The sequence below is a fragment of the Neolamprologus multifasciatus genome, chromosome 15, assembly GCF_963576455.1.
Source record: "Neolamprologus multifasciatus chromosome 15, fNeoMul1.2, whole genome shotgun sequence".
Classification (NCBI taxonomy): domain Eukaryota; kingdom Metazoa; phylum Chordata; class Actinopteri; order Cichliformes; family Cichlidae; genus Neolamprologus; species Neolamprologus multifasciatus.
Window position 1 is genome coordinate 36,634,444 of NC_140453.1, and position 19,362 is coordinate 36,653,805.

Here is a 19,362-nt window from a genome sequence, read left to right on the forward strand (position 1 = left end):
TTTGCAAGCTCTTGATCAGGTCAAAGTCTTTTATATGGCACCCCTCTATTATTTTCAAGTGCTGTTGGCACATCATTAATTGCGGGATTTCTGAAGTGTACACCTGCATGTAAGCTTAACTATACACACTGCAGCTGACTGATTACATAAAATCAAAGCAGCCGTCTCTGCTGGTTTCTACAAGTGTCAGTGAAATGTGTTGCAGCTGTCATGATTCCCTGTGCTGCTTTTACATAACACTGTGTCGTGAATAGAAGAAATGCAAAATCCACCTGTTTGGCATAGCTGGGCTGTTACTCTGGGAGCTCATCACGATCTGTTTTTGTCAACCACCGAAGAAGGTGTGACATTCACTAATATGTTGGGATTTTTTTTTTTACAGTAACACTTTCAGTGGCTTAGCAAATAATAATCAGCAGTTACTTACATTCAGAGAATGATTGTTTAAAATAGTTATCGATAGAATTTACTCTAAACACTATCCGCCAAATCAGAAAGCCTCTAGATCTGAGATGCAGTTGAACAACTGTCAAAACTTGAATTGTGATTTTCTGCCCAAGGTCAAGAAGGAACATTCTAGTGCTGCACCCTGTTATTGCTGTGGTTTAATAGCTGACATCCTCTAAATAATTATTTAGTTTGTTCATTCAAAACCTACAGAGTTCATTATTGCTTCAAGTTCTGTGACTTTGAATAGGCATGAATTGAATCTACTTATTCACTTGTCCATTAATCCACTCAGTGTTTTGTTTCTATAACAGAGACAGTGGTGAGAAATTTTATTAGTGTCAGTCAAAAGTCAAAGTAACCTCAGCACCTTAGTGCTTGTTTTATTTAGTCTTCCAAACATCATATTGCTCCCACAGTCCAAAGACATGCAGTTAGTGGAGTTACCTGGTAAGTGGGTAACCCCACTAGTTAGTTAGTGGGGTTACCTGGTAATTCTAAATTAGCCATAGATGTGAATGCGAACAGACTGGCGACCAGTCCCGGGTATACCCTGCCTCTCGCCCTATGGTAGCTGGGATAGGCTCCAGCCCACCAAGATACTGACAAAGATACGATAACAAAGATAAATCCATGATGCTCAAATATTTTTTTCTTTGGTTTCAAGTAACATGTAAAAAGTATTTTTATAAGCACTTCATAAGCATATAGACTAACAAATTGTACTTCAGTGAATTCCCATTGCATCACTGTTAACTACCACCACTGAGTACCCTGAGGACTTTCTTTGGTCTTTCTGCTTTTCTTCATCTGCAAAATTATTAGCATATGTTTTAAAATCAAACAAACTGTCCTTTCTTTTGCTTATTCCTGCTGATCACCTGTTTTCTATCAGAGCACTTGTCAGTGGAAAACATCACTTCAGTCATGCAAATATCACATCATTCTATTTTTCATTTCCCCTTTGTTTCAGTGGAAGTCCAGACCAACCTGGTTTCACCAAAGAAGGTGCAGCCAGGCATGCTTCAGTCCAGCCTAGTACATGCCAGTGTGGCCACTATGCAGAACCCAATGGGCTGCGTTCTGCCAAGGCTCTCCGCCTCCTCCCGTCCCCCGAGCATGGTGGCCAGCATGGAGGCGGTGGCCGATGGCTCAGCTCCCTTCACCATGATGAAGCTGAAAACTGTGCTAGCTGTGTTTGTAGTGGTGGTGACCTACCTGGTGGCAGGGGGTTTGGTGTTCCAAGCGCTTGAGCAACCCTTTGAAAATAACCAGAAGATCACAATCACAGCAGAGAAGGCAGCTTTCCTGCTAAAACACCCCTGTGTGTCCTCAGAAGACTTGGAGGCTATCATCAAGGTAAGAGCAGCTGCTGTTTGATAGATTTGCCTTTCCTCAGTCTTTGACAGGGTTTCCCAGTGGGGACTCAGGTCAACTGAAACCCAAGCGTCACATTGATCTGACACCATTCGAGCACATACTCTGTCAGGCACCCTGGTGTGGATACAGACCACACTGAATAGTCTGGTACAAATCCGGAGATTGCTCAATGTTTCCAGATATCCTTGAAGAATTTCCTTAACGATGTACTTTATTGAAAGAATATGACTGGGCATGTATGTGTTTGGAAGGAAAGCCTGCTGACTATGGTTAATTCAATAAATTTGTTGAAATGTGAGTGTGCTGGCTTTTGGATGTTATTCAGAAAAGAATGGCAAATAATAGTACATAAGATCATTACAAAAAAATTAAAGTGGTAAAGTTGGAGTATTTCTTAGTAAATCTGAAAAACATAGACCTCTATTTATATGTTACTAACTAGTCATCTTTGTGTAAAGCATAATCTTTTAGGTTTAATATCATGTTTGGGAGTGGTTATAAAATGATAAAAATAATCATTGCAAATTTTTTTTTTTTCTCAGTAGAAATATGAGAGAGGTCAATGCAAAATTGATAAGCTCATTTCATCCATGTTTTGACTGACAACATGAAAGGCCATTAACAAAAGTAAAAGTAACAAAGTAGTAAGGTTGGAAAAGGAAGGAAAGAAAGGCTGTTTATTTGATTTGAATTGATTATATTTGATATACCTTTATTAGTCCCACAAGGGGAAATTTCATACGGCTGCCGACTTATTGCACGCAATGGCGGCGCCATCTTACCCTCCGACCATACATACATTACACAAAACATCACATGGGGAAGACAGGTCAGAGAGGTATAACAATGGAAAAATGCACCACATGAGGAAAGCTAAGGAGAAAAAAATAACTGCCCCCAGACTGAGCTCCAACAGGGAGATCAGTTTGAGAACAGAAAAAAACACCTCTGCACATAGCACATGAAAAAACTCTTAATACACCAAAGAAACACATGACAAGCAACAGGGGTGGGTAAAGGGTGAGAGACAGCTGATTTAGACAGTACATCCGGGCCTGCAGCCTGTGCGCTGGTCTCCTTGATCCACCGTCAGCATCGGAAGGGAATAAGCGTCGAAGGCGTTTGGAAAGGGAGGGGGGATGAGTGTGTGCATATCAGTGTATATGTATGTGTGTGCGTGTCCAGAGTTCAGCTGAGACAGTGTCCTTTGCCCTGCTAGGCTAAGTAAACAGTCTTCCAGCCAACCCAGGTGGCCTTGCATGGAATGGGAAGGAACAGACTAAACACAGTTGTTATCAGGGTGTTTTTGTTCGACTCCAGCCTTGCGACCGCAGCTGGCGCCGCGAGGGTATCCGCATGAAGTGATGGTGCTTTTTACTTTAGTGCGAACAGCTCATGAGAATTTCAAAGCAGTTCTACAGTCCAACACTGGTCTCTCAATCTCCCGTTGGAGAGCCGCGAGCTTCGCCATACTTGCGTTCTGTGATGATGTCATTTCTCGTGCTCAAGGAGCCGATTTCTGAGAACTCACGACAGTGTGCCTCCCCAAGATGTCATCCAATTTGCGCACAGAGATGTTATTCCAAGTGAGCCGCTTCCTTAATTCTTCGATAAGTCAGGGCCAAGCCAGCTCCGATCAGCCAGAACCCTGTTACCACGGTTCCGAATAGGTAGATATCTTCAGCACTCAGGCTCGCCCAAGCCCAAACTTCTCGTTGAGAAAGGGGTGTCAATTGCATTTAGGGACCAGTTGATCAATTCCATAATTCCTCTTTTAGGTTTTAGAGAACAGACGGAAAAGTAATACAAAAAACACGAGACTAGACAAGGACATAAGAGGCTAAGCAGGGAAGCTAAGGGAGAGGAGGAGAGGAGAAAAGCACGACCGCCTTCGTCAAGAGCAAGAGTAAGTATTGATCTAAGGTGCAGACATTCATGACTCAGTAGCAGCTTTTCCTTCTTTTTTCTTCTTTTTAAAAAATGTAATAACTCTCAGCTGGGAACTCAGAAATTCTGACTTGCAACTTCAAATTCAATGCACCAAGACCAAGTCAGGTTAGGCTGACACTATACATACCATTAGGTTGCGAGTTGGGAGCAACAGCATTGTCAAATATAACAGAGTGGTTTTTATATAGCACCTTTCTACTGAGCACTGAAAATGCTTTCTTATTCATTCTTTTACACACAAATTTAGACAAGTGCTTTTTTTCTATGCCTAAGCACTTGCAACCTAACATTCACACATTCGCACAAATTCATGGATGCCTCGAGGGCAACTCAGGGTTCAATATCTTGGCCAAGGATAGTTGAACAATTAGTAAAATGATCCCTCCCACCTCCTGAGCCACAGATGCATTTAAACATCCCACCCCATGATAGTCCAAGGCTCAAAAGTGTGGCTAAAGCCTTAGCTCTGGGACCAAGAGCTTCTCAGGCCTGCTAATGCATTGCAATTTTCAGTCTCTGGCTTCCCAAATTACAACACATAACATTAAGCATCCTATTCACACCAAGACAAACAGTGAAACAGGAGAAACTCAGTTTGTGTGTTGTCTTCCTGTTTGAGTGACAGCTGCCTTCACCCTGTGCAACTATGGCAGCTCGAATGTGTCAAAAAGTGTGGGATGCAACATCTCTATGCCTCTGAAAGATGATGAAAAGCAGGTGGTCACCAAAGGCAGGTCCTTGGGCTCTTTCTGGGTAGTGCAGTGCCATCTTTGGTTATCTCAGTCCCAGCTGGTGAGGCTGATAAGGCTGCCTGTCGACCCACAGTCATGTTCGGCTCAGGGGCACCCCAATTTTTGCAGCATGCTCGAAACAGCTGCTGTGTTCCTCAGGAGATGTCAAGGGGCATGTTCAGAGGTTGTGAACCCTGAGATCCAAGATGCAAAATTCTTACGGTCCCTGGGGTGAGGCAGGCCATCAGTGCCAGCGGTTGGTTTGCCACCACTGACCTGAAGAATGCCTACTTCCAGATTCCTATCTGCCAGGACCACTGGCAGTTCCTGGGGTTTGGGTTTGAGGGGACAGGTGGGTGATCAGAGCAGGTGTGTTCATTAAAAAGCGGGGACCTTTGTGGAGTCCTGCCCCACAGACACAAAAAAATTGACACAGAGAGATAAGAGTGATGGGAGAGATTCTCAATCACCCTAGGGTCCTATGCCATTTTGACCTTGGGACTTCCGGGCCATACTCAGCACAGATGTTTCCGTATACTATCCCAGACATTTGATTATTGTATTCCATGTATGCCTTGCCTGCCTTGCACCCTGCTGTTATGTGCTGGATTGTCTCAGCGGCATCTATGCTCCTGGGGTGTTGCCTGGTGTGGTAGACCCCAGCCTCTATTGTATTGTATTGAATTGAATCTTTATTTTGACAATGTAAAAACAGTTCAACAACAGAGAAAAAATAGACAAACAAAGCAAAACAAAAGGAAAGGAAAACAAAACAATACTAATTATTAATAACTTACATGTTCAAAAAGGAGTAGGAAGAAGCATAAGCTTATTTATCCCCCACTTACCCCCTTTCCGCTATTTAGTAATTATTACTCTGCACTTTTTCTTCCTGTTTATGCCCTGTCCATCAGAAAGTCTTTATTACCATTAAATTACATGTTACATGTATTATTTATTTGTTTATTTTAAATATATATACATATATAACCCCAGTAACCTGTCAAAAGAGAAACAATTTGCAGACATATATACTTATATAAACATACTTGTGCACCCACACACACGTATACGCATCACTGTTGTGAAAATAGTGGGTGAGAACCCCCGCTTTAGACCCCCACCTTCTCCCTGTACTTTGCAAAAACCATATTTTTGAACCACTTTTAAACTGAGTCATGCTGGGATGTTGATTCCTTTCTTCACTTAGTCTGTTCCACAGCTTCACTCCACACACAGAGATGCAAAGATTTTAGTGTTGTACGGATACAGGGATGTTTTTTAAATTTAATTCCCCCCTCTAATTGTATTTCCGTTCCTGTTTAAAAAACAATTTTAGAATATTGTCAGGAAGTAAGTTGTTTTATTGCTTTATATGTAATTTGCGCATTGAGGAAACGAACCAGATCTGGGAATTTTAGTATTTTTGATTTAAAGAATAGTGGATTTGTTTGATCTCTGTAGCCAGTTTTATGGATTATCCTCATGGCCCTTTTTTCCAATATGAAGATTGATGATAGGGAACATTTCTAAGTATTGCCCCAAATCTCTGCATAGTAATGCAAATACGGTGAAATCAGTGAACAATAGAGAATGTGGAGTGATATGTGGTCCAGAATGAGTTTTACTTTACTCAAAATTGAAATATTTCTTGAAACTTTGTTATGTATATGATATATATTAGACTTCCAGCTTATTTTATCATCTATTATCACACCAAGAAACTTGTGTTCAAGAACTCTTTCAATTTCCACACCATTTACATGAATCTGCACTTGTGAGTTTCTTTGGGAATTCCCAAATGAGACAATTTTAGTTTTACTTAAATTTAGTGAGTTTGTTGTTGTATCCAGCAGCTCCTTTAGAACAAAAATATTTGTGTTGTCTGCAAATAATACTAATATATCAGATACCTTAAAAATATCATTTATATAAATAATAAATAACTTTGGACCTAGTATAGTCCAAGCATGATGAGGAATGTTCTTCACAAATTGTTTCCTGTCACTTCAATAATTTTTAACCCACTGCAGTACAACCCCCCAATACTTTTCCAGTTATTTAATTAATAGTAATGATTGATTGTATCAAATGATTTCTTGAGATCGAGAAATAATCCGGCTGCATACTGTTTCTGATCAATAGCATTTGTAATCTCCTTGATTGACTGAATTAATGCCAGTGATGTTGATCTTTTCGATCTGAATCCATATTGACTGTCTGACAGTAATTTATATTTATCTAAGAATTTGTCTAATTGTTTATTAAACAGGTTTTCTAGGATTTTGGAGAATTGTGGTGGAAAAGAAAAAAGCTTGCTGGGCTTCCGAGCCCTTTTTTTCTAATTTTCTTCTTTTTTGCCATTTTAGGTGAAAAACTTTCTCAATCCACAGTTTACAAATGCAAAAATGATCTCCCTGGAAACTCATGTAGGGCAGACCTTGACAGATAATTTAAGGGAAAATGAAACAAGGCTTGAAAGCCAGATCTCACAAGCAGATCTTAATTTGAGTTGTGACCCAACACTTTCAACTTTGCTAACACCAGGGCTTTTCACAGCCAAAAGCTCACAGCTAATAAAGCATTATAGTAACAGCCAGTTGTTTGGTCTGGACACTTATTGACCTCAGCAAAAGTGAAACCCTGTATGATAATGGACAGGATATTGCAGAGCACAGCTGCTGCAGCTAAATCTGGAAAGCTGTTGTGGATTGTTGCCAGCTTGGTTTCACAGCCTAACACATTTGCACACAAGGGAAACACAAAAGCTGCATAGTAAAACCACCAATCCTTGAGAAAAAAAACTGTGATTGGATAAAAGTAAAACCTAAAGTGGTTATTTGTGTTGTTAAGGGGAAAGTAAGAGGTAGGCAAAAAGATCAGATCTCGTCACTTTGTAGAAGAGAATTCCTTCCTTCTTATCTAATACTTAAAAAGTATTTTATTTATTTCAGATGGCTTAGGCCTGGTCACACCACAACTTCAAAATGGAGACTTTAGGAGCCAGGGATTCAACAACTAACCCTCCTGTTAGTGTTTGGAAAACAAATCTCTGACAACTCTAACAGCTGTGTTTTGATGAGCTCTGAAATGTATTAAAGAACTCACGCATGCTGCAAAAAAGAATAAAAGGTACCAATTACATTTTTTATGTGACTATTTTCAGAGGTGTTTTTTTAAGCCACTTATAACTGACCTATTCAAGCATAAAAACAACTTTTCGCTGCTGCTCCCTTCCTGATGCAGGCTTAATGGGGAATTGTGTCTCTAGCTGGGATTTAAGCAGTGACATTAAGATAATGTGTTATCCACTAAACCATTGGAGGCGTCCCAACAGATCTTATGACGTAATGAATCTATGGATTTTTTTAATCAAATATTTGTCAGTAGGTACTGAGGAGGTCAGTCAGTGTCTACAGCCATCTGTAAAACATGGTTTAGGCTCTAAATTGAACAGTAAACCTAGAAAAGAAGATTTTTGGAAAACATATTCCTCATTAAGAAGCAGTGGTTGACCAAAGAAGTCAGCGCAGTAAAGCCTAACCATAAAATCAGAATTAAAGATAGAAAGATTGGCTGTTCAGTAAAAATAATCCCCTCTGTATGTGGAAAAATATATAAACAATATATATATCAGTGACTATTAAAGGATAGCCAGTGACCCTGTAAACTGTATTTCCTCCACAGCAAGCACCATCCCTGCCATCCTGGATCCATATTAGAGCAAACAGATTTACAGAGAATTAGATTAACAGGTGCCACTCCTCCTGCTCCAGCTTGTGTCTGCACCATCCTCTGAATGTTGGTTTTATTCTGAAAAGATAGGAGACTGCACGTTGGTATCAGGGAGTAGTCTGTTGGATGTGAGTGAGTGAAGACAGAGGTGTGGATTAAGTGGAGGAAGTTAAAGAAGAAACAGTGTTGCTTAGATTTCAGGGAGGAGTTAAGATCTGGGTGGTAAGGAAAGCACATCTGAAGTGCTGAGGAAACTAGTGTTTGGTGTATCCTTTGGACAGAGGAAAGACGACAAAGACTTGGAGGTGCCACGAGGAATTACTGGAAAGTATTCAAAGGAAGAGGTTAGCAAAATAAAGTGAGAGAGGTGGTAGAAAGAAAAAGAAGGAAAAAAATAATCAATTACCAGAGACCTTTTTTAAAAAATAATCATTTATTTGCTGATACTTGTTTTTTTAGATAGTCTAGGACTTCTAAAAGAGGTTTTTAATTTCAAGAATTGAATTTTCCTGGTTACATGGTTACTTAAAAAAACTGGGCCTCATTTGTGTTTCTTAGTGAAGCCTACAAATGTTTCACAGAAAAATCCATGATTTATCAATATTTTAAAAACAAAATTATAGCCTGGCTGCCTTATATGCAGTCACCTGGCAGCAGCCTAACAGAAAAGCCAAGGCCTCCCTCTCCCCAGCCACTTATGTCTGTCATTGCTAGATATTATCACATATACTTTCATTTCTTGGGACTATCCTATGAATTCAGGAGAATCTGGATTTTGTTTTTCTTTTCTTTTTTACCCCCTCAGCCATAAAATACTGATAGGGTATTGCTGTCACTCCACCGGGTGTTGCTGTTGCCTGTATTTTTTTTTTCTTCCTTGCAGTAAGTTTTTTCATGTGGTTGTGACAGATTAGGCTTGGTCCTCGTCCTCCAGATGTATTCTTCACATATATATTTCACACACACACACACACACACACATATATATATATATATATATATATATATATATATATATATATATATAGTGTATATATATATATATAGTGTATATATATATATATATATATACACTATGGCCGTCTTCCTCTCCTTGTCTACCATTATTATGTCCAGTTGGTTAGCCATCACCATTTTGTCTGGCTGTAATGGGAAGCCCCACAGGATCTTAGCTCGGTCATTCTCCACCACCCTTGGGGGCATCTCCCATTTTGACCTCGGGACTTCCAGGCCATACTCATCACAGATGTTTCTCTATACTATGGCGGCCACTTGGTTATGGCGTTCCATGTATGCCTTGCCTGCTAGTATCTTGCACCCTGCTGTTATGTGCTGGAATGTCTCAGGGACATCTTTACACAGCCTGCACCTGGGGACTTGCATGGTGTGATAGACCCCAGCCTCTATGAATCTTGTGCTCAGAGTTTGTTCCGGTGCTGCCATGATTCGTGCTTCTGTGCTGTCTTTCAGTCCAACTATGTCCAAAATATATCCTGTCACACAGTGCGAATACATTTTTTGTCACCCAGCCACAGTCATGTTTTTGTCAAACCCTGCCGTGAAGAGAAAGGTTGGTGATGAGCACAGACAATTTCAGGAGAAGGAGGAGGAGGAGGATGTGGATGAAGCCATTGCTCTGCACTGCATTATCCATCAGCAGGCCCTTTGCAGCAAATGCCTGAAGTTTGACAGTGTGATGTCTGATGTTGTGAAATGCATCAACCATATCAGATCCAGGGGCTTAACGCACCGGTAGTTTTGTGCCTTTTTTGAGGAAATAGAGTCAGCATATGGGGATATGCTCTACTTCACCAAGGTACGTTGGCTTAGCAGCGGGAAGGTCTTAAAGAGGTTTTTTGAGTTGAGAGCAGAAGTGAAAGCCTTTATGGAGAAGAATGGGATGGCTATTTCTGTACTAAGTGATCCTGAATGGCTAATGGACTTAGCTTTTGACATCACACATACAAGCTTGGACAATTTGAGAGAAATGCCCCCCACCTCTCCTGAGCTTTACAGGATGTTCAAGCAGAGCATGTGCATTTTTGGCACCACCAATCTGTGTAAAAAACTCTTCTCCACAATGAGATTAAGTCAAAGTTCAGGTCCAAACTTACAGATAAGCATCTTAAAGCCATACTAAGCATCTCAGTTGCTTCGTCACTCAAGCCAAATGTGGCTCAGCTGTGTAAGAGGAAGCGCTGCCAAGTCCAAAAACCACAATCTGCAGCAGTTTGCTGTAGCCAACTAACAGAAGAGAGATGCTCATAACTTAGTGGTACGCATATTTATAAAAGAGAATTTGCATCTATCAGATTCGTCAAAAACCATTGAGAAGGAGATGTGGGTTAGACTTTAGCCCCCCTTATTGGCGAACATGTTGCACTCTTCTCCTCCCTCAGTTGCAGTTTCATCTAGGGATGAACACACACACACTTTTCCCTGACCTGTTACCCAGTTTCTTACACCTAAATCTGTCTGTGAAAGCCGTATTTATTATCTCCCGACCTCGCTCTGGTTACTCCCACATTTCTTTCACTAAGTCTGCACAAACAATTCTCAGTCATGGGAATCTGTAACTTTTCTACTTATTTTATTCTAAGTGCTCAGTAGTGCAATGAACTATTATAGTGATCTGAAATTAATTACAGTCCCCATACCATTTGCCAGCACGGGTTTTGTAAACCAAACCTTTCTAGTCCTGACAGTAAGAATTTCAGTGTGTCCTTGTGTATTTGCCCTTCAGCCAGCCAAACAGCTATCTGTCACACCCTGAGTGTGACTCACTACACTGAGACTCCATCTGCCAGGACAGACACTTGCAGGGTAGAGCAGCAACACTTGACATGAGCTCCCTTTCCTTGTCCTCTCCCAGCACCTCTGCAAACAAACTTGGAGATGCACACAGAGAGAAGAAAGTACAGTGTTATGTAACAGAAAAAACAGGGCAATTGATTCTTTTTTCAGTTTCCTAAAAGGTGTTGCTTTGCCCCAGACAAAGAGACTGTACTGATCTAGTCATATATTGAATGTAGCACTTAATTTGAAACACACAAATGTGTTTGACTGGGTGTCTTTGAGGTACAGTGGTCTCTCGTTTATTGCGGGAGTTACGTTCTAAAACTAACCTGCGATAGGTGAAATCCATCCAGGCATGAACATTTTCACACTTCTATGTCTTGTTTAAACACTCTCAAAGTTCACACCTTCATAGAAAAATAAGTTCAGTATTATAGAATGAAACCAAAGATCAAACCCTGTTTTCAGGTCTAGAACATGGGAATAGAGGAGCTGCGAGAGAATTCAACATTAATGAATCAATGGTACAGAAGCAAGAAGAATGAGTTGAGTAAAGTTTGACTTATCCGACTGTTTTGTTTTGCTTAATGCGCCTTATAATCCGAAAAATACGGTAACTTCTACCTTCCTTTAGCATGTCCAGAAGTCCAACTTTTTGTGCGATGGTTAGCATCTTCCTCTGCCTTTTGTGTGCTACCGCAGGTGCCTTTGACGGTGCAAAACGTTTTGTCGATGTTGTGTTTGTTGAGGAGAAGACTTACAAGCGTACAGTACAGCACTTCAGGGTCACACTGCTAGCGATCAAAGATCTATGTTAATTAATTAATTAATTAATGTTAATTAATTAAGCTGAATGCATTCTGTACTGGACAGCCAATCAGGACGCAGAACACAATGCGCTGTTTTTTAAAAAAAAAAAAAAAAAAAAAAAGTGTGTGAAACAGCGAGGCTGCGAAAGGTGAACCACGTTATAGCGAGGGACCACTGTAACAGTGTGGTAGAACAAAACAGTGTAAATATGACTGAAATTCAGTCCAAAATTGTTTCAAGCATCACTGGAGAGAAGTCCAACACTGGAACATTGTATCAGTTGCACTGATCATATAAATGCACCTTCACATAAATCTTACTACACACAGACAGTGACACACAACAAGAAGTTGATTCTGTACATCTGGACGTCGAGTTTTCATGGGAGAAACATTTCGTCCACATCCAAGTAATTTCTTCAGTCTCAGCTGACTGTAGGTTTCCCTAACCTTATAAACAGTTTATTTGCATAATGACTGACACCCGCACCACTGACTAAATATGGGCTATGAGGCCAGTTTTATGGTCATATATGGTATTTGCATCTCCCCTTTGTTTACTATTAGTGGAACTGTTGCAAAGACAAAGTTTACACCTCAAAATGACTGGCTAATTCGTGTGCTGTTTCATGCCAAGTTTCTGAAATATTCAACTTTTTCTGCTGATAGAGTGACATTGAATGGAGTGCCAGTACTCTCGCTCTCCTCTGCTTCAGAGGTGTAGTTGTAAAGTTACAGCTCACTTCAGCTGAAGGTTGTGAGTTCAAGAAGTGCATGGGACACTTTTCATGATCAAGCAGCATAGAGTTGTATAAAAGGACACTTTCACACTTTGTTAGGTACACTTTCTTTAACTCTGCAGCAGCAAGATAATTTATACTATATGGTGCAGTGCTTCTTTCACAGACATGACAGAGAGAAAAGGGGCTTGAGGACTGATTTGGCTTTTGGCCTCTGGCACACACTTACCACTGGCTCATTTGTGACATGCAAGCTTGGCTTTTATTGTGTGTTGCTGTTTGGCTTAGTGGGTTAGTTCCTCCACTTCAGTCTGTTGAAAGCTGAAGGTTGTCAGTTCAACTACAGCTTTATATAGTTATTTTCAGTCTTGTGGGCTCACACAGCTAACCCATCCTTGCTATGGCCTCCCCAGTCCAGCTAGCCGGGTCCTTTTGGCCAAGGCATTAGCTCAGCAAGCAAGAGCGCCTCTGGCCTGCTAAGGGAGCCTAACTTGTTCTCGCTTCATGAATTTCCCTCTTTGAATTTACAGTTTATAACTCCTATTCACACCAAGATGAACAATAAGAGCAGTGTTGTGGAAATGCTAGGTGGTTTACCTTTCGAGTATGGGGACCATCAAGCTGGGTTCTTCTCTCGCCATTTGTTGATTCCCAAGCGAGATGGGGATCTCTGTCTGAGGGGCCTCAACCTCTTTCTTCACCCCCTCCAAGATGCTGATGGGACTTGGAACACTTGGAATCCCTTGAGATACCACTGTTTTCCATTATTATTGTTATGTACATATCTATAGCTACATGATTGTAGGGAAAATGTTAAAATTCAACCTATTTTTTTTCAGACAAAACATTTGTTTATACCTTCATGAACTTGATATATTTTGTTTTGTGTTGTATTTATTTTTATCTATCTATCAATCTATCATTCAGAAGGAGAACATGAAGCTGTAGAAAGACGTTTACATACAGTCATCCTGGGCATGAATGTGCCAAAGAAGGTGTCACAAGCTGTTCTTGTGCGTTCAAACAGAGCCACAAAATTTGGTAATCTATGGCAAACAGCTGTAAAATGCTAATAATGGAGGTCAAATCAGAGAAGGACTATTTGAATGTTACTTAAGTAAATGAACTGCTGCAAAAGCAAAAATAAATGTTTTTCAACACTTCCTGAACCACAAGAAGCATTCAAAACTCTAGAATTGAAGTGTAAGACATTAAAACAAACCTCTAGTTCACACAAAAGGATGTCCATAAAAGCTGAAAGGGCTAAACACACTGAACGCAACAACTCATTACAAACAATTTAAAAGCGTGTGACATTCTGCTGGGTGCACTGAATATTTGGTAGCACAATCTAAACTTAAAAACCTGGTATTTGACAGAGAGACCTTGGCGGAAACCGAGAAGAAAGTGATGAAAATCCTCTTGAAAAAGGTATATAACTTTAGCGGGAGATCAAGATGGAAGAACTGTGGTACAAGAACAGAACGGCCATTCTCCAATTGGCAAAGTTTCTCAAAGGATCTAAAATATTCATAAATTAGGCTTTTATGGATGTACTGAGGAGAAAAAGGAAGGAGTATATGGGCTCTGAAGTACCGTTAGGACAGAAAATACATTTTCAATAATTCACTTTAACAGCAGAAGCTTGTATACCAACTTTCACAAGATCAAACATTGCCTCGGTCAGGTCTTACACCTTTTCAATAAAGCAAAGTGAGACAGGTATGGACTTGGGTGTAGCAACTTATGAAATTATTTCCAAGAGCAGAGAAAACACAACTGAATGTGATGTTTCTGTCTTTATTGATAGTAATTTTATTTATAAGGTGGTGGAAGAAATAGTGTACACCAGTAGTGGTGTAAAAAGACAACCTAAAAATAATGTTTATCTGTGGTATTATCTGTAGTGTGAGAGAGGAGGACAAAAATGCAGAACACGAGAGAAGACTGAACTAAATTTAAACAAAAAGCGAGCCATTTATTTGGGTTGAAAATATGAAAATAAAAAAGGCAAAAATGAACAATGGTGAAAACTAAAACCTAAACTGGGAGAAACTAGACTGTGATGACCACGAAAAAGAACATTTGATGTGACATTGAGGAAGGGAGACAAACAACCTGACAAAGAGTGAATGAAAACACACAGACTAAATACACACAGGAGGTGATCAGGGGAAGTGGAAACACATGGGGAAACAGCTGACACAAACGAACATAACAGAGGAAGCGTAAAACTAAACACACTGAACGAAGAAACACAAAACTTTCAAAATAAAACAGGAAACATGGAGTGATGTAGAGATGACGACACATGAAACACGCACACAAGAAATACATGACAGCTAACACAGAAGGCCTGGGTGAAACATAGCCTAGACTAAAACTTGAGGCAAACTAATAATAATCCTAAATCTTATCATCTTCAAAATACCACAAAATAGATCAAAACAAAGTGAAAACGCTGGGTCACAGACCCAGCCCCTGACATAGTGATATCAATATTTACCTGAAATAAGCACAAACTGAAAGATGAATTAATCAACACCATATACAGCCTCAGTATATATCCCAAAATCATCAAACCTAGTTATTATACTTCTCATTATTCAACACTGATTGATTATATATTTACCAGTAATCAAGAGAACATCACCGACCACCTTCCAGTATTTATAGTTTATTATGGGAGTTATGGCAAAGAAAGATTTTCAAGATAAGGATCAAACTTGTAAATGGGTTAGAACTGAACAGGTAATGGAATGAAAAAGATGCCAATACATCTTTCTAAGTATTTAAATTATTGCATGAGTAAAAATTCCCCAATAAAATAATTTAGTAGAAAACAAATATCACATAATAATGTCATGGATTATATAGAGAACTTATAAATTGCTGAACAAAAGAACTTGGAAATATAAGTTAACTAATATTTTGCGACACTGTAAAAACCAGTATTACAGTGAATTATTAGAAGATTGTGATGATAATATTAAAGATAGATATGCCGTATACCCCCTCCAAACCATCAACATGTCTTTTAGAAGAACTACCATTAATTAATGCTTCAATCTTAAATATGATCAACCTATCTCTATTTATCAGTTAGGTACCACAGGCCTTCACGGTGGTAGAAAAAGTTCATTTCAATTCATAACAACAGTTGCCTCAAGACCCTACAATAATACAAATACTGATACTTAAAAAGCCATCACTGAACCCAGCTGTCTTAGCTAATTGTTGGCCAATCTCCAACCTTCCTTTCGTGCAAAACAGCTAACAGATCATCTGCAGAGGAATGGGTTATTTGAAGAGTTACAGTCAGGTTTCAGAGCCCATCACAGCACAGAAACCGCTTTAGTGAAGGTTACAAATGAGGAATATATCAAAGACATAAAAAAAATAACTGAGGTTATTGGGTTGGCTACCATTGGGGTGACTGTAGCTCAGGAGACAGAGCAGGTCATCTGCTGATCGGAAAGTTGGTGGTTTAATCCATGGCTCCCCCAGTGTGCATGCCAAATATCCTTGGGCAAGATACTAACCCCAAATTGCCCTCTGATGCATCCATCGGAATATGAATGTGTGTGAATGTTAGGTTGAAATCACTTACAAACCATAGAAGAAAGTGCTTGTGTGAATGGGTGAATGTGGCATGTTGTATAAAGTGCTTTGAGTGCTCCAGGAGAGTAGAAAAAAGAATCAGTCCATTTAACCAGATTCTTACTCTGGATGGCATTACCTTAACTACCAGTAACATTGTGAGGAATATGGGAGTTGTTTTTTAGACCAGGATATGTCCTTCAATGCACATATTAAAAAAAAATAGGGCTGCTTTCTTCCATTTGCGCAATATCTCTAAAATTAGAAATACTCTGTCTCCGAATGACGCTGAAAAAGGACTACAAAGAGAGAGCATATTTCTCCTATCCTGGCTTCTCTTCCTTTGATCCCTGTTAAATCCACAATCTAATTTAAAATCCTTCACATCACATACAAGGTTTTGAATAATCAGGTCCATGTTAATTTAAAGACCTCATACTACTTTATCACCCCGTTAGAGCATGTCCCTTTAAGACTACAGGCTGACTTAACCAGTTCCCCCTTTGGAATTCAGGGGACAGACAGCCTCTCTACTTTTAAGAATAGCCTTGAAACTTTCCTTTTTCACAAACCAGTTTGGGCTGCATCAGGTGACCCTGAATCCCCCCTTACTTACACTGCAATACGTCTAGGCTGCTGGGGAATTCCCATGATGTACAGATGGTGTCTTCATCACTCACCTTTTTTCACTCTGCATTTAAAAAGGTATAATTAATCTCTGGTTCTCTTCCTCAGCATGTCTTTGTGCTGTCTTCCTCCCCTTACCCCCAAATGGTCGCGGCAGATGGCTGCCACTCCCTGAGCCTGGCTCTGTTGGAGGTTATTTTCTGTTAAAAATGAGTTTTTTTCCTTCCCACTGTGGCCAAAGTGCTTGCTCATAAGGGGTAATCTGATTATTGGGGTTTTCCCTGTTTTCTATTATTGCGTTGTATTGTATATTATTGTAGTAGCCTTACTTACAGTCCCTTGAGGCAACTGTTTAGATTAAGCGCTATATAAATTGAATTGAATTGAATTGAATTGAATTGAATTGAATTGAATTGAATTGAATTGAATTGAATTGAATTGAATTGGTGGTACAACAGGGGTGCAAGGCTGCAGGTAGCACTTTGACTCCCTGACCTTAGGCCTGTTGGTGTTTGCTCAGGGTGACATTAGGCACTCACTCCATTCGCAACATCACTTTGATGTTTCGTCCCAAGGGTGAGGGACTGGTGAAGTGCCACAATCTACAAAACAATTCCCTTTTTAGGTCTTGCCTTGTCGTTCTTGTTGTCACTCGTGTGTAACCTGTCTCCTCAGAGTCAACTAAAATATGAAGACTTAGCTGAATCAACACCACAGTACAGTCAGCATTTTTCACAATTCTCTCTCTCTCTCCTTATCTTATCTTCTCAGCACTCTGTGGAGGCTGTGAATGCTGGAGTGAATCCTGTTGGTGATACCTCCTACAACTCAAGCCACTGGGATCTGGGTAGTGCCTTCTTTTTTGCTGGAACTGTCATCACCACTATAGGTACTAAAAAATTGGAAAGACTGAACTGAACGTACTGAACATTTTAATATGGTCCAATGTAGGGAATGCATAGTTCATTGTATTACCTTTAACCTCTGAATATACACCAGAGTTTATCCTTCAATAGATTCTTCAGTCCTGTGCCTGTATAACTGCATGTAAGCATATGGAAGTTATGAGCAATATAGAGGTTTTTGACTCTTTACATAAAAAAGTAAACAGAAATAACTCTCTACTTAAGGAAGTTGGATGCAGTGTACGTGTAACCCACCACATATAAGGATAAATTCCATACAAAATCAGCATTTTCATTCCTGGATACAAATGCCAGTCAGTCAAGAAAGGCATGAAAACTATGAATGAACACATATGGAATTATGCAGTAAACAAAATAGTGTGAAATAACTCAAAACGTTTTAGATTTTAGATTCTTCAAAATAGCAACCCTTTGCTTTGATTACTGCTTTGCACACTCTTGGTATTGTCTCGATGAGCTTCATGAGGTCATCACCTGAAATGGTTTTCCAACAGTCTTGAAGGAGTTCCCAGAGATGCTGAGCACATGTTGGTCCTTTTGCCTTCACTCTGCTGTCCATCTCATCCCAAACCATCTCGATGAGTTTAGGTCAGGTGACTGTAGAGGCCAGGCCATCTGGCGCATTTATCATTTCTTTCTTTGCTACATAATTCCATATATCTTGCTATATATGTTTGATGTCTCCAGTATCTACAATGTAGAAAGTAGTAAAAAAGAAAAAGAAAACCATTAAATGATTAAATGAGAAGGTGTGTCCAAACTTTTGACTGGTAGTGTATATTCACTATCCCTGCCCTCACACGCCCAAACCATCTCAGGCTTTCTTTCTAACATTATCTTCCAAACACTCAACCTGAGTCGTCCCTCTGATGTACTCATTTCTAATCTTCTTCATCCATTCTGGTGACTCCCGATGAAAACCTCACCATCTTCAGCTCCATTTCCTGCTCGGTCTCCTGTCTTTTTGTCAGTGCTAGTCTCCAAATCGCATTATAGCAGGCCTCACTACCATCTCGTTCACCTTTTCACCAGTTTCCCTCTCATTCACACACATATATTCTGTCTTGCTTCTACAAAATGCCATTCCCCTTCTGTCCAGAGAATACCTCCATCTATTCATGCTCTCGTCCACCTGCTTCCTATTCTAATTAGAGATCACAATGACCTTATCTGTCAGTCTGTTAGTCGCTAATGCAAACAAGAAAGAGCCCAGAGCTGATCTCTGATGTAATCCCACTTCCACCATGACCCTATCTGTAGTACACAACTCACCACTGTCTCTCTGTCCTCATACATGTCTTGCACCATTCTCAAATACTTCTTTGCCACTCCTGACTTCCTAATGCAGTTTCTCTCTTGGCAACCTATCATATGGTTTCTTTAGATCCACAAATACACACTTTGGCTCCTTCTGACCTTCTCTATACTTCTTCATCAACAATCTCAAAGCACACATTGCATATTTAGTTGGTATGGTCCTTTGTCTTCAGCACAGCATTTTGAGTTTATTCTTGACTTTTGATTCACTTCTTTGAATTTAAGTTCAATCTTTGTATTAGTAGGTCTTGAGTTTATTATTTCTAGTTCCTGGCTCTTGTTTTATTACAGCTCACTTTTGTAT

At 39.9% G+C, this 19,362-nt stretch overlaps 1 protein-coding gene and 1 long non-coding RNA gene across 2 annotated transcripts in view; both read left to right on the plus strand.

The window, feature by feature from the left end:
• LOC146502667 (uncharacterized) overlaps nucleotides 1-19,362 on the plus strand; it is a 264,594-nt gene that overhangs the window by 108,168 nt on the left and 137,064 nt on the right. The gene's annotated exons all lie outside the window — the stretch shown is intronic.
• kcnk10a (potassium channel, subfamily K, member 10a) overlaps nucleotides 1-19,362 on the plus strand; it is a 30,433-nt gene that overhangs the window by 1,104 nt on the left and 9,967 nt on the right. Inside the window, exons 2-3 of the mRNA XM_085133200.1 lie at nucleotides 1,421-1,806; nucleotides 17,587-17,704. Coding sequence (XP_084989326.1) covers nucleotides 1,421-1,806; nucleotides 17,587-17,704 — 504 coding nt within the window. The remainder of the gene's footprint in view (nucleotides 1-1,420; nucleotides 1,807-17,586; nucleotides 17,705-19,362) is intronic.